Source organism: Glycine max, chromosome 3, assembly GCF_000004515.6.
Source record: "Glycine max cultivar Williams 82 chromosome 3, Glycine_max_v4.0, whole genome shotgun sequence".
NCBI lineage: Eukaryota > Viridiplantae > Streptophyta > Magnoliopsida > Fabales > Fabaceae > Glycine > Glycine max.
The window spans coordinates 39,292,313-39,308,717 of record NC_016090.4 but is presented as its reverse complement, the minus strand read 5'-3'; the positions used below and the strand labels follow the sequence as shown (position 1 = coordinate 39,308,717).

General features: G+C 33.4%; 2 protein-coding genes across 3 annotated transcripts; one reads left to right on the top strand and one right to left on the bottom strand.

The window, feature by feature from the left end:
• Positions 1-2,260: 2,260 nt before the first annotated feature.
• On the bottom strand, positions 2,261-4,498 carry LOC100786830 (plasmodesmata-located protein 1). Its single transcript, XM_003521261.5, has 2 exons — positions 3,419-4,498; positions 2,261-2,574 (listed from the first exon to the last, which is right to left on the bottom strand). Exons 1-2 carry the CDS (start codon positions 4,161-4,163, stop codon positions 2,441-2,443), a joined length of 879 nt encoding a protein of 292 aa, XP_003521309.1. The 5' UTR covers positions 4,164-4,498; the 3' UTR covers positions 2,261-2,440.
• A 2,165-nt stretch (positions 4,499-6,663) lies between these two features.
• On the top strand, positions 6,664-14,250 carry LOC100788602 (probable inactive histone-lysine N-methyltransferase SUVR2). 2 transcript variants are annotated; one of them, XM_006576894.3, is made up of 12 exons: positions 6,664-6,807; positions 7,033-7,134; positions 7,441-7,650; positions 7,750-7,782; positions 7,894-8,362; positions 8,978-9,147; positions 9,351-10,166; positions 10,333-10,595; positions 11,768-11,834; positions 11,955-12,005; positions 12,327-12,426; positions 13,919-14,250. In XM_006576894.3, exons 3-12 carry the CDS (start codon positions 7,468-7,470, stop codon positions 13,942-13,944), a joined length of 2,178 nt encoding a protein of 725 aa, XP_006576957.1. In that variant the 5' UTR covers positions 6,664-6,807; positions 7,033-7,134; positions 7,441-7,467; the 3' UTR covers positions 13,945-14,250. The 2 variants fall into 2 exon arrangements, with proteins under 2 accessions (XP_006576957.1, XP_006576958.1); XM_006576895.3 differs by lacking the exon at positions 6,664-6,807 and adding an exon at positions 6,831-6,953.
• The last annotated feature ends 2,155 nt before the right edge of the window (positions 14,251-16,405 follow it).

The following is a 16,405-nucleotide window of genomic DNA, read 5'->3' as shown; positions in this document are numbered from 1 at the left end:
ACCCACTGCGATTAAACCCTAATCCGAGTTGTCATCCAGCATGCATATATATAGTAGTAATCGGTCAAACTAACTTTATATAAACTAGTGAAAATAATTTTGTTATTAGAGTGATTCATCAAACACAATTATGTATCAATAAACATCAAAAATAAGTTTCTATATTGTATAAAAAACAATACAACAAAAATATGTTTTTTTGTATTTAATTTTAAAAACAAAATAATGCAACAAAAATTTGTTTCTGTCAAAAAGATATTTTTATAAATAAATAAAAACAGTAAAGGGTGTGAAAAAAAAACACGAAAGAAAAGAGATGTGAGAATATAATAATAATAATGGACAAATTCATTTGGTGTCTATCTCCGGCATAAGTTTCTTTTTTGTGTTGTTTACCTGACAAACAATGTTATGTCCTCCTTAAAAAAATTTATGATATAATTGAAAAAAAATTCAAAATAAATGATAATTTATATATCATTACTTATAAGAGTATGAAATAGAAGATTTAGAAGGAGTCTTACTGGCTAGCCATCACTCTTACAACTAAACCAGGTTATACCTGTCTCGTTAATGAGTTGCCCCCCTGATGTAGACTTCCCTCTGCATTAATCATTAGCACACAACGCAAAACCTTGACCACTACTTTCTCTATTTAGCCACGTTTCCATTACCATTGCTAATTTTATTTGAGGGTGGCTGATAGATATTTTCCCCCTAACCTTCTTTCTTTTTAAATTCCTGTGCTTATTTTAGGAAGTCTGCCATAAACATAAAGAATGACATCTATCGCTAGTTTCTAGTGGACATCACGTCTTTAATAATTAATGCTGATTTGGAATTTTTTTTGTTTCACCTTTCTACCTTTTTCCCACTTTTATGTCTCATGTTTTTTATCACTTTTTTTTTTAAGTGCATAAAAAAGCACAATGATCTAATGGTCCAATATGTAGTCTGGTTACTCCTTTTAAGAGCACTTCTCATTTCTTAATAACTAAGAAAATATATTGCATTTCTGTAACATTCTATACAGTCTATATACAGCTTCCAGAGAATGACGCAAAGAGAATTCCAATGATAAATGCTGGTGTGAAAGTTTTTGTCTTTAAGCTTTATAAATTTCAGCATTCATTTCTATTTCAGTTAACTTATTATAGCTCTTTTTAGACAAATAGCTTATTATAGCCTGCACAATACATTAATTTCCTTTCAGACATTTGTGTTTACCCTATCCCTATTTTTTGTTAATAGCTTATAAAACACCCACATTATTTAAGGTGGAAATTAACTGTGTTAACTGTTAAGTCAATTTTTATGAGGTTATAGTTTAATTTTTCAATTTTAAGGTTCAAGTTTAACTTAATCATTTAGAGAAGGGATCAATTTATTGAAAAAAAATATTTTCTTCAATAACTCTGTGTACATATTGAATTATATTATTCTAATAATTAAATTTAACGTTCTTATTAAATAAACCAAGCTTATAATTATTTTTTTTATATATTTCTCTTGGAATATTTAATGCAATTGTATACTAAAAAGTTAGAATTTAAAATTATTGGTTGTTAAAATAATTTTGTGTAAGTTGATTCATACATTTATTACTTTATAAACATATCTCTAAATGTATATAGGTCAGTGAACTTAAAATTATAGGTAGTCCAAAAATAATATAATAATGATATAAAAAATATTATATTATTTATATTTATTTAAATAATTTGGCTAACCATGCTTAAACAAGTTGGTTTACTTGAAATATAGCCTTGTAATTAAACTGGTTGTTGAAATAAGTTAACCTAAGTCATTTAACCATCAAGTCTAACATGGCCTAACCATAGGGTAGATTATAAGCCTACGAAGGGTAGTGCTTATTTTCTTATTTGAATATAAAAAATGTATATAAACATCCGGAATAATAAAGGAAGAGCAGTAAGAATCTGTCTATGGAAGCGTGGCCAGTAATTGATAACAATCATACAACATATAGATACCTATGAGTTTTTACTTTTCACCTTCAATTTTATCTTGTTATGCTTCCCATGAGATACAAATGACGCGGGATTAGGGAGAGCAGAGGATATGCATGGAAAGGCAACGGGCAAGTAAAAGCAACAACTCAAGTGCATTTTAGAAGGGAAAAAAAAAGTGTTATCTCTTTGCTAAAGTCATATTATAGTGGGGACATAGATCTATAGCACCCTTCACTTTCTCCCCAATCCATTTCATACCATACCATACCACAAATCGGATTCACTACTCATCATAAGAATATTTCCCTATAATAATAATAATAATAATAATGATCCCTTTCGATCAGAAACTATACAAATTAAGGCAAAGGTATATTCACCTAAGATGTTAAAAACTGATCATCTGTGGATCCTGAGAGAGGGGTATATACACACGCAATCCAAATCAAATAAAATAATAAACTTTTTCAACGCTTCCCACCTCTTCTCTTCAACACCGACTTGAGAAATAACAAACAAACAATCAAGAATCCCAGAGCCGCCACCCCTCCCACCGCAAGTGCCACTGTCCTCTCCGTGTGTGGATGCCCCCCTCCTCCTCCTGATCCAAAAACCAAACACAAAAATATTCAATCTTTTATTAAATTCAACTCTAACTAAAGAAAGCAACCACAATAGACAAAGAGTACACACCCACCTACCCAGATCCTGCAAATCCCTTTCACAATCCCACTTATTAAATCCTCCTTGTGTCACTTTTGCCCAATGTTTAAAGTCAATCTCACAAAAATATATAATATCATCATTTCGTATCCTCAACACAATGCATTTTATTTTTATCAAAACTTTCATGCATTTCTGTTAATATTTTTAGTACTAATTTTCAATTAATTATGAAACTTTACCTTGATAATTCACTAAATAAAAATTTCTATTCAACTTTAATACAGACTAATAAAGTAAATCTCCAATTCTGATTATACAATAATACTAAAAGCACTTTCATATAAGTTTTGCCATTTTAATGTATATTAAGATTTCAGTTTTTCTTTTCAGAATATTGTGTATTACTATAAAATAGTTCCCGTCCAAAGTAGGAATTACTATTTGTTAGGAAATATGAGTAAACACATAATATTTTCCTTCAAATACTATTTATTATGTAATGTATAAGATTAGAATTGAATCTTAAATCACTTTGATTAATAATAAGAGACAAAGAGTTCCCATTTATATCAACAATTCTTGAATTTTTGAGAAAAGATTTTTAGATTTCAGTTGAGAAAAATAAAATAAAGTATTTTTGTTCTTAAATGAATAAATTATTCATTATTGATGTTTGTACAGCAGGAAAATTAACTATTGAGTTGATTTCCATTTTTGAACACTCATTGTGACATGGGGACAAAATTGGAAATAATTAATCTGTTATCTGAGTGACTCACCTGAGGAAGATGACAAGGTGGGAACACCATTGGGGTAAAAGCTATAACTAAGAAAACAACTCTGGAGATAAACCTGCGCGGAGATGGAGTCAGCACACTGATCCCCAGCCTGTTCCGCAGCACTCTTGATACAACCCCCACAATCCGCATTTCCCAAACTACCCTCGCACTGCCCCAACACATAGAGGCTCTGGTAACTCCCCGTGTAGAACAAATTTCCGCTGTTCTGCACGCCGTTCTCCGCCATCCCAAACGCCGCGTCCCTCCTCGCCTCGAACCCTCCGCCGTCGACCACCTTGCGGGCCCCGCACACCTTGTACAGCAGCTGCGTGGCCGGGACCACCTTGAACCCGACCACCTCGTACCGCAGGTAGCACCCGCTCAGCTGCACCCGCGCCGCCGCCACGTCATCACCGCCGCAGAGGCGCCCCAGCATGTTTGGAATCTTGCTGACGCAGTTGTAGCATTCGGAGTTGGAGAGGTCCCCTCTGCATTGGTACGCGCCCGTGAGCGCGTTTTGTGTAGTCGCGGCGAAGCCCTTTTGCGCCGACGCCGACACTAGTGAATCCAAGAGCGGTTTAAGGTTCTGGGAGTATTGGCCTTGCATCTTCTGGTCGGCGCAACCTTTGTAGATCAAGTTTGTGTTGTCTGAGGTAGTAATAGGTGTAAGAAGAAACAGAGGAAACGAAATACTAAGAAAAAAGAGGAGCGTGTGCTTGTGGTGTTTTGATTTCAGTATACCCATTTGGGAGGTTGGTTTTCGCGTTCTTCTTCTTCTTCTTCTTGTTTTATATGTAAGCAAGTGAGCGCAACCAGTTGTCACTTTAATTCAATCGGTGAATTAAATGTGCTTGGTTAATCTCTACTGACAAGGAAAGAGAGGAATTAATTTATGATGGGGGAGTTTTGATTTATGAACTGAAGGCTTGTTAATGAAGGTGAGGTTAAATTATTGGGGCTTGATTAGGGAACTTTGTTTGGAGTCTAAAAGGGAATGCGATTTCATGATGTGGTTCTTCTTCTTTTGCTGCTAAGTCACTAAGTGATTAAGGAATATCTTGATTTCCAACTCGGGATCAGATCACATATTAATATCTTACTCTTAATATCCGTTACGTAGGTCCAAAAAATTGTTACACACATGACAAAAATAAAAAACAAATTTCACCACTAAATAGTTCGTTTTTTTTCTTCCTGTGAACACACACTAAATGAATGCACCGTATTAGATAAGTGAATAAATAAACAAACAGAAGAATGATTTTTTCAGTCAGAGGGTGGGCCGTGTTGCTGTGTGTGGTACCGGTGGGGCCCGGGAGGTTTTTAAACGCGTGGGACCCCCTCTATTGTAAGGAGCTTTGGCATTTGGGGAGAAAAAAAATTGAAAATTTAGACACGGTATCGTCGGTATTGGAATTACTGTCTGTTAATGAATGTTGTTTACTTTGTTTTACATGAAAAATTAAAATAGATTATTATAAACAAATAAGAAAAAAAATTGGGAGGATAAAAATAAAAAATAAATAAAATAAAATTCATGTGATAGTATTTGAATAAATAGAAATAAAAAATGAAAAATATATTTATTTAAATAGATGAAAAAGAGAATGAAAATAAAGACTATATATATAAAACAAAAATATTTATATTAACTAAAGTTAAATTTAACCTCGAAATTTACAAAATTACTCGATTACCTTTTTATTAATGTAAATTTGATTGTTTTTTAAACTCTTGTGCTATTAAAAAATATTTAGGTTTTATTCTCGGGGTCCTGCAATATGTTTTATTCTATTCTATTTTATTCCTCTCATTTTGTTTCAACATAAATAAACTATGTGTAAAAGTTTCTACTGGATAGTTGCTATAAATTTTAATTATTGGAATGGAAGTCATTGTTATGAAAATAAAATGTTGATTTTAATTGTAGAGTAAATCATTAATAAATAATATCATGTTTAAGTTCAATAAATATTTTTTTGGTAATTTTTTTTTGACATATTTATTTTAACACGTTTAATCGTATATCAAGTACAAGAATGCTCATATAAACTAAGGAAAGTAAAAGAAGAGCCTGATTGGGCTAAGAAGGTAAAAAATTATAAAAGGAAATATTGCATGAAAATGATATCAATACTTACAAGTCCAAGCTCAAAATGAGGAAAAAAAGGAGAAGAAGAAGATGGTGCTCGTGATTTAACCCAAAAAATATGCCACGTATGAGACTTTATGTGCCAACTATAGGACTATAGGATGTCAAACTAAATTTTATTAGATTTTGATTTAAGAGTTTCGACGAGAGATGGATCGAGAAACTTACGGGATGTTTAGTTTGTTTATTTTTTGTTTTCATTATCAATAAAAAATAAATAATGTATTTAAAAATGTGTTTGTTTTAAATTTTGAAAATATTTTCAATTAAAACATTTTTAAACCTTATTCTCCTTCAATGTTTATCTTCTGAAATTATCATCAGTCCACAACGCACTACCACCTACTTCCAAACTCTATCATCAATGCCTCAAACAGCCACCACCCACACCTCCAAACACTAAACCATAATCCAAACCGATTGCAATGCCATGTCCTCCACAATCATCAGCCCAGACGTCAGCGACCCAACCTCCACTATCAAAACGTCGTGCATCGTCACCTGTCACACCAAAACCCTATTGCAACCTAAATTAGTCTAGTTAATGGTTATGTTGGGGTTTCAACGATTTTGTTCCCTTCTAAGTAGATTTTGTGGCGTCCTCAACTGCTTGTTGGTGGTGAGGTGCAACGCTCGCGATTAGGGGTGGTGACAACACAGTCTTGTGTGCTAAGTTTAAAAAGGTTTTTGTTGCTAATAAGTTATTTGTTGAAAAGCATAAACAATTTTTTAGAGCATACATTCTTATTGAATAGATAAAATGCCTAAATCAATTTTCAAGAAACCAAATCAAACATGTTTTAAGAATTCTAATTTTTTAAAATGAAAACAGTTTTCAAAAAATAAAAATGCAAATCAAATACAACCTTAATTTATGGAGGCTGATTTTTTCTTAATAATAAATATTAAATAAGCAATAAATTATAATAATTATCTTAAAATTTATATTAACAATTATTTATGTTGGGTGTAATATTATAAATTATTTTGCACGGTAAAAGTTCATGCCTATTAAATCAAACAATCAATATTTTCCACCTATTTAATTTTTTCTTTTCTTTTTCTGACCAAATTGATTTTCATTAAAACGTGAAGAAAGCGCTTTCCAGGTGAGGGTGTAGTACCGTTAGAAGCGAGTCCTTCTACGGTCCTTGCCTCTGTTCAGTTTCATTCACTCCTCACTGTAAAACCTAGCAAGCCAAAATCACAACCATTCCAAGTGCATGTGAAATCGCAGGTAAAGTGAAACCACGTTACTCTCACTCTTTTCTTTCTTTTTAACACTCTTAATTCTGCCCTATTCTCCATTCACCCCCAAAACACCTTCCCTCCCACACCCACAATAAAAAAAAAAAAATCAAATTTCACCGTTCAGAAATGCAGGTTAACTTCCATGAGCAAAAACCATTTTCGTTCTCCTCAACATTTCTGACCGCGTTTTTTTTTTCAATGTTTCTCGCAGGTTTAAGGTTTCCGTTTCTCCATGCAATGTATCGTGTGTGTTCCATTTGTCGCTTTGACTTTCGTTCTCATTTCCTTTGACCGTTAATCTCGGCTTTTCTTGGTATGGATTGTTAATTAAGTTTCCGCTACTAAGATCTTCTCCATTTCTATCCTTTGTGTTTTATAAGTTAATACCCAAACATTGTTGACAACTTTAGCTTAATCATTCTATAATATTATTTTTGTATATATTTTTTCTGATCGGCAAATGTTAGTTGCTAGTTTTTGTTAGAGAGAGGATTTGAACCCGCAACCTATACTTTCCTCCCTTCATCTTTTATCACCAAATCAACCTTATATCTCCGTAGTAAGTGTATTTTTTCTTATCTTTGAAATTTAATTGTGTTTTGCACTTGGGAGCCTGTAGCGGAAAGTAACTGTTGGCTGATCATAAATGGCGCCCAATCCAAGAGTGGTGGCGGCCTTTACGGCAATGGCGAATCTCGGGATTCATGAATCAAAAGTGAAACCAGTGTTGAAGAAACTGCTTAAATTGTATGATAAGAACTGGGCACTCATTGAAGAAGAGAGTTATAGGGCCCTGGCTGATGCAATATTTGAGGAGGAAGAGAATAAGGTGTATTTCGGAACCGTTTGCTTATCCATTATCCACATTCTGGTTTATTTAATCTATTATTTACAAGGCTCTGATCAATTTCCTGGTACTGTTTAACAGGTGAATGAGCCAGACCAGAATAATAAAAACAAGGTTAATTTACTAACACTTGTTATTCTATGTTGCTGAGTTTGTCTGCATTTATTTTTCTTGCTCTTAAGCCTATGGCTGCTGAATTTGTGTTCTGGCTTTTCAAACATTCAGAACGGAGTTGTGGACGATGAAGAAGCTCATACGCATGGGGAGCCTGTGCGACCTTTGAAGAGGTTGCGTTTGAGAGGCCAAGAGGGTCAATCTTTGCGCCCTCTGACTAGCAGTGGCCCCAGCTCAGCTGCATTTCCGTTGAAAGCGCCTAAATTAGAAGATGGGGCAGTGCCCGAGAGTAGTTCCAGACGGCAGCCTCAAAGCATGGCTGCATTATCTGATGGAAATGCAAGGATTGGTGCTCGTCATGTTCCCCCACAAGATGCTGTTGTCGACAAGGGAAAGAAACCTATATCACCTCAACTTACTCCCAGAGCGAGAAGGTCCCTTGCAGAGCCAACAGTTGAAGCAGGAGCTGCTCTGTTGGCAAATAACAAAATGCCTCATCCATTTATTTTGATCAAGCCCAAGGATGAGCCTGTTGATGGTATACCAGATTATGAGATTCCCCTTGCAGTGATTCCTCCTGGTATTCAACTCACTATGCCTTGTTGAGAAGCTTCTTGCTTTCTGTCCATTTTGTTGTTGTTGTTGTTGTGACATCTTGGTGTTGACTTTTACTTTCTTGGTCCACTTTTAATGAATCCAATGATAAATACTGTATTTTGTTGGTAATGTAATGCTGTGGAGTGGGTGAGTTATTCTAAGGAAAATATAGGAAAAGTCTTTAATTCCAACATACCTCAAAAGAAGAAAAGATGTTAATGCGCAGTTTTGGTTGAGCTGTGAAATAATTTTAGTTGAATAGAACCTGATTAATTTCCCCTTCCTGGAATGCTGGCATTTCACCAGATCCCACGATGTGCTTCCATTTTGTACATGCAACAAGCAAGTCTGTAATTGCATACAGTACAACTTTTGCTTTCCCTGAAAATCTGTCATATGATCATCTCTGTTTGCTGTTGCTTCTGTATGTGGGAGATCCCTGGTTCCTGGAATCAGAGATTCAGAATTGGCCTTGTATTTTAGACTTAAACCAAAGAAATGTTACTTCTGTGCCATTTATTTGTTTTTGTTATTCTGTTTCTAACCCCACATTAAACTCTGTTGATGAGTTTTATTTTGATTTATTTTCGCTCAAAAGAACCATCAAGTGGAGGAGACTCTCTAATGGGTGCAGCTGGAAAGAAAGATTGCCATGACACTGTGGTATCACAGTGCAGAGATGAAAACGTTGAACATGAATATGTTTTTCCTTCCTCAAATGAAGAAGCAACTTCTAATGTAGATGTAGCTTTGTCGTCTATGGGTGAGGTAAAAATTTCTCCGAGCTGCAGCTCAGTTCTTGGGAACTGGATTTTCATTTGCTTTGTCATGATCAAATTGTAAAACTAATGGAGGACAAATGTGATCAATTATATAGAACCATTCTGACCATTATTTCTGTACTGAAATTGTTGAGAAATATGTGTGACTGCGTGTTGGAATTTGCTACTGATTCAAATAATAACTCACAGGAACAATCTGTAAAGATAACACAAACTGATGATGTTTCAAAGGAATCTGAGACCAATGACTCACCTATTGTCAGAGGAAACAAAGATTCGGTCATTGCAAATGGATCAATCAGTGTTGAGTCTTCTGCCATGGCTGAACTTCAAGTTCCTAGTTCTATACCCTGCTCGAGTGATCTGGATAATGCTGTACCAGCTCCCAAGAAGGTTGGAATGAATGGTTTCTTACAAAGTGATAGTGGAAAGGAGCTGGAGCATCCTATAATCCCAAATTCACGTACTTTAGTGGTTGTTCCAAAACATCAGCTTACTAATGATGATGTAAGGGCAGTTCATGATGTTAATGACCTAACAAAGGGAGAAGAAAGAGTGAAAATTTCATGGGTGAATAACACTACTAATGATTTCCCACCACCCTGTCACTACATACCCCGAAACCTTGTGTTCCGAGAGGCTTATGTTAATATTTCTCTATCTCGTATTGGGAATGAGGATTGTTGTTCAACTTGTATGGGCAATTGTGTATTGTCATCTAAATCATGTTCTTGTACAAATAAAACTGGGGGTGAATTTGCTTACACTGCAAAAGGCCTACTAAAGGAAGAGTTCTTGGATGAGTGTATTGCCCTCAACCGTGATCCTCAAAATTATTTCTATTGCAAAGCCTGTCCTCTTGAAAGATCAAAGAATGATGATTGTTTAGAACCATGTAAAGGACATTTAAAGAGAAAGTTTATTAAAGAGTGCTGGAGCAAATGCGGCTGTGGGAAACATTGTGGTAATCGGGTTGTCCAGCGTGGAATAACTTGCAAGTTGCAGGTGATTGTTTAATTAATCTTTTCCACTACTACAGAAGTGTATTTTCTTTGATGTTGAAATTAATGGGGTGACAATATTACATATTTACATTGTATATATTCTCAAATGGATTTTTTCCTTGATAGAAGTTTATTTAGATATGCCTTCCATTTTATCTACTGCTCAGGTGTTTTTGACTTCAGACAGAAAAGGGTGGGGTCTTCGTACCTTAGAAGATCTTCAAAAAGGCGCATTTGTATGTGAGTTTGTTGGGGAAATTTTAACCATCAAGGAGTTGCATGAGAGGCGCTTGAAATATCCCAAAAATGGGAAATATACATACCCAATTTTATTGGATGCAGATTGGGGTTCAGGAATTGTGAAGGATAGAGAAGCTCTTTGCTTATATGCGGCATCGTATGGAAATGCTGCTAGATTTATTAATCACAGGTATTAAAGTTTCTCATGTTTCACCAGGTGTCTTGCGGTTATTTATAAAAGTTTTATTCCTAGAGACTTTTGTTATTTTTTCTATTTCATGTTTAAATTACACACAAATTATGTTAGCTTTTGTTAATGATTTCTTAATAAAAAAGCTAGTAGATATTACTGTGTTATAATTTGTGGTTTGTTGAAATTAATATTAGTAATTTGTAGCTTGCTTTGATACAAACAGTTGTTTGCCTCAACCAAATCTGGTTTTTACAGTGATTGTAATGACTTGTTTTAGACTTTAGGTTGTTAAAATCAATTCTGTAGTCAATAGAATTAATTTTGTGATGAGTGATTTTTTTTAGAGTTTGTTTGGTTTAAGAAAATATTTTCTTTTTCATTTTTAATTTTCACATTTTAGTATGCAAAGGCCATATTGTTTTCATTTTTAAAAATTTGTATATAAAATAGTGAAAATAATAAAATCACTGGGTTCATCAATACAGTTTTTTTATAACTATTTTGTCATTCACATACTTTGCTTTTGTGTGTTTTATGATATGGGAAATAGTATAAGATTGAAGAAGACGACCAAAATTCGTTTGTCTGGTTGTTATTCGAAATTAGGTGCGTCATAGAAAATAATAAACACATGCCTTATATAAGAAGACAAAATATAAGCAAGAAATGATTCGATTTAAACAAGATATGTGAGGGGGGGGGGGGGGCGGCGGCTAGGGAAAATGCCTTCAATTTTGATATATATATATATATATATATATATATATATATATATATATATATATATGTATGTATGTATGTAAAAGTAAATAATTTTATTGTGGAAGAAATCAAGAGAATAATTGTTCAAGTGTATTTCCCTTAGATTTTACTTTTTGACAAGCGAGCTTCTAGTTTAATTATCCTTAGAGAAGGAAAATGTGATTGTTATATGCTTATATTTTTTAATTGCATAGAGAAAAAGTACTTAAAGATGAAGCTAGGATAGAAGTGGTTCAATTTTTTTATGTATAGATTAAGAAATTAATGGCTGCATTTGAGCAGACTGAGGTTCCTTCCATCTGCTGTTTATGGTATGTTAACTTCACGAGTGGCTATGCAGACATTGGACTCATTATCTAGCTATTGTAAATCAGAAGATTTTTAATATTTCTGCTTCATTTTGGCAGATGTTTGGATGCAAACTTGATTGAGATCCCAGTTGAAGTTGAGGGCCCAACTCATCACTACTATCATGTGAGAAGCTAACAAATCCACTAATTTCATTTCCACTTTTTAATTACCTTTGGCATTTGGTGAGATAGACTCTATAGAACACATTGCTTACTGATGTTTTTAATGTGTTCAAATGTGCAGTTTGCCTTCTTCACATCCAGAAAAATAGCAGCACAGGAAGAGCTCACTTGGGTGCGTGAGTTTGGTTCTGTAATATGTTTGGTGAATATATTGCATTGATTGTTGCAGTTTTTTAATGGTTCATATTAATTGGTCTTTCTTATCAAAGGGCATAAATTTGCAACAAAGGTTGAGATAATTTGAGTAAATCATGTTAACATGGTTGTATTTGTTATTTGCTACTAATTTAGTAGTTAGGTTGGCAGACCTTTTGTCACCAAGCATCATAGGTTCTCATTTTTATGTAGTTCACTTTCTTCAAATTGTGTAATTAGTGTAGGAATTTATTTATTTATTTCTCTAGAAAAGTTTATGTGCATAGTGTGTCTGCAGGATTATGGCATCAACTTTGATGACCATGATGATCATCCTGTTGAGCTGTTCCAGTGCAGATGTGGCAGTAAATTCTGTAGGAATATTAAGCGATCAAATAGTAAGTCCAATCTTCCATTTTTGTGTAATTTAAATAAATTTGTTTTACTTTCAACATAAAAAAATATGACCTGTTATTTCTTTTTGGATGATTCAATCTGTATGCTGTGCCTTCTTTACTTCGTTTCATAATTTGTTTTGAATTGTGTATTTCAGTTTTCACTCTCTAATAGTTATGAAATAAACTGCATCCACTTCTGAGTTGGCCATTGTTTCCATTTGATGGATACTATTCTTTTTCTCAGCACATCGATACCTGATCAGTGGTGTCATTTAATATGCAATCATAACAATAGTTTGTAGAAAATGAATTATTACAAACAGATCACCTGGAAGTTGTAATAGTCAATTGAAGGTGATCTTTGATTGCCATTAACATTATGCTTTATGGTACATAACCTACTCATCATTATGTGTGATTGATAGTTGGAAAGGCTCTGGTCTTACAGAAGTTGATATTTTACAATTAATTTCTCTTGCTTTGTTTTAGAAATTCTTTTGGTCTTGAGTTTGTGCCTAGCATATACTTCATTTGGGGGGGTTATTTAATCATTTGGCTGATTTGGCCTAATGCCAAACTGCCATAGCATTAAATGATACTCATAAAAATTGAAGATTCGTGATCATGTTTATACTTTGCTTGCTGGATGCTTCCTTCTTGTAATGTTCTATATTCAATTACTGTTTGTCACAAACTCACAATCCTATGCTTATACTGAAGAGGTCAGAGTCACATTGGTGCTGTATTCTGTGAATCCTAAATACATTCCAGTTTGCCTACTATGCAAAAGTATCTATCTTGTGGGCTAGAAAGGGTGAGTTATATTTTGGTGACTGTGGATTGATGAGTCTAGGGCCTATAGGCATCATAATTTAGTTTGATTTCAGAAAGTATTGGTGACACTTCATTCACATTACAGGTAATTTATTGTAGTGACAATGCATATATAATAATCATAATATTGATTGAGGTGGTTTTGCTCTATTTCCTATTCTGGAAGAATTTTGCATCAGGATCTTTACAAATTACAATTATTGGCCTGGTTGAGTGATGGTGAGGATTCAGACGTTCGGAATAAATTCAAGCTTTAGACCAAGCCGAACAGTTGATGTTTGAGCTCGGTTCAGTGTTTTTGCCACACACTCATTAGTCAGTAAAGTGGCCAACTCTGTTTAAACGGTATCATGTCTGTCACTGATCTGAGTGCTCTCTGTATACAAAACATGACTACAAATTTGACTTGTGACATCTACTACAAATTTTGTTAGTTTGTCTTGTATATCGGTGTGTGGCTGCTTCCATGTCTGCTTTTATGTGCATGTGTGAAAAATAGATTGGAGGTTTACTGTGTGTGTGATTGAGCCTTACAATTTTCGGGACTAATTTGGAAGTTTGCTCATTCTTTCTTCACCCTTACCAAGTAGTGTATATGCTTCATCTATATTCTTTTTGACTTAAGTTGTTCCTAATTCATTTACTCTTTCTATTGCAGGATCCATGAGATCGTCAAGTTCATGATGGTCATTCTCTGCTAAACCAATTTTGTGGTCTGATGCATGCCATCGATCAATAGTAACTAGTTTCAACCTACTGAGTTGGTCTCTTTTGTATTGTATCTTTCATTATTTTGCTTGGAGGTTAGATACAAGTTACTATTGACAGTCTTCTAAAAACTACAAGGCAGTCATGGGACAGAATAAGAAAGAAAATAACCTCTAGGTGTTAATAACTCCGAACAGTTCTGTCAAATGCCTGTGGATGATTTTGCCTGAGTTTATGTTGTGCTGAATGCATGACACATTAATGGTTAAGAAAACTTATTTATCTCGTTCTCTCCTTAATTTTTTTCTCTATTTTTTGGTTGAAAGATGAAAAAAATGGAAAAGTTCGATTTTGCTATTATTGTAAACAAATGGACCCAAGTTGTCAAACATGATGCTGACCGTAGACCCCAAACAAAAATGTTATTTAGTTAACAAAATATTAAAAGCATGGATCTTTGTTTGTGATGGTGGGTAACAAATAAAAATAAAAGCATGGACCTTTGTGAATTTAATTGTTATCGTTGGAAAAAATCATGCTAATAAGTTTATTATTCATTTAACACGCAACAGTTCATTAAATTAAGGGCATTGCCTCTAATCTAGTACTCTTTATTTTGCTATTCACACCTCTATTTTTCTTCAACTTTTATTTCCGAAAGTCTATTTGTAATTTTATATACATTCTGGCATTAAATTTTCAGATTTTGGAAGTCTACTTTAATTATGGATTCTAATACTTTAATTCTAAAATATGTAACAAATAGACGTATGAAAGTTTAATTTTGAAATCTGTAACAAATAAACTTTCGAAAATTTAATTTTGAAATTTTATTTCCAGAATATGTAACAAATAAATTTCCATAAGTTTCTGGAATATAGAAAGACTTCAGAGGTCTAATTCCAAAAGTGTAACAAATAAAATACGAAATTCTACAAATTATGAATTACAATACTAGCTAAAAATAATTTTCTGCTGCTTCTCTCTTTTTCATTCTTCAAACTCGATTGCATCCTGCGTTTTCACAACCAAATTCAAGTTGAATCGAGAAGAATCGCGAGGAAAATTGATATATGGGAGGGAATAAACACGAAAATGATGCACTATACCTTTGAACTCTTCCACAATTTTCATTTCATTATTGAATCCGCTTTATTGTACATCAATTATCATCCACTTGTGATGGTTCACAATTGCTCCCATTAGTGGCATAGAGGAGGATCCGTAGGGTCCCTTTGGCAAGAGCAATTCCAAGACTTTAGGCACAACACACAAGTATTCAATTGCTATTGTTGGAGAATTTTTGGGTTGAAATCGGCATAGTGGATGGCCAAGCAATTATAAGATGCCAACTACAAATAAGATGATCACGACCTTATGTGAAAACCTTGGTAGAGATAAAGCATTTTTCTCATCATCCTCTTTGGTTCTCACCAATCTCCATATTTTCCTTAAAAGAGATGCTAGAAAGAATAAGCACATGCCATTTAGTATTTATGATGAGTAGATGACAAAGACTAAAATATTTGACTCTAAGTAATCAAATTCGTTCGTGAATATCTAACAAACAAAATTACATCACATCTTTTGTTTCATTAAGGTTAACTATTTATTTGGTCCATGTAGTTGTCCTTATCACAAGCTTTAATTCATATATGAGAAAATTGTAAGATTGATAGTTTGAACAATTGTTTATGATAGCTTGTCAACATTGGAAAGCTTTTATGGCTGTTTTACACCACTATTTTTTTTTTTAATTTTTTTTTTATCTCTAGTGTTAGCAATGAGCACAAAAATTTAGCTTTTATCCATGGTAGGTACCAAAACTTACAATTTTCTCATTTATAACTTAAAATGTAGACAACTAGAGGAACCAAGTGAATGCTTTAACATTTTGATAAATATACATTACATCATTATTCTGTTCATAAAATCAGTTTTGATTAAAAACATGGACATTTTTTACCATTCATTTTTTTTTTATAAAAAAATCCATATAAAAATTATATTATGAATTTATTAATTATTGAAATAGACAAACTAATCAAATTGACATTGTTTAACAAGAAATAAGATGTTAAAATAAACATGTTTTCTTTGAGGTCATAAACATACTGTTTAAAAATATACAAAGTGAAAACTATTTTCAAAATATAAAATTAAGAAATTCAAAATCGACAAAGTAATATAAGGTCTCACTGTGTTTACATGTGAGAAAATAATTTATTTAGCAGGATAATCCGTGTTCGATTCTCATTATGTGAAAATTTTTCTTAGACCAATGACAACTATGCACCATGAATGAAATTAGTTTGTTAACCAAGAATAAAAAAGTAAAATTAAAAAAAATCCTTTAATACCCTTAGTTTTTTGGTTAGAATTTTTTATGTCACTTGTGTGTATACTATTTTTGAAGTATGAAACTGGCCTGGGTAGT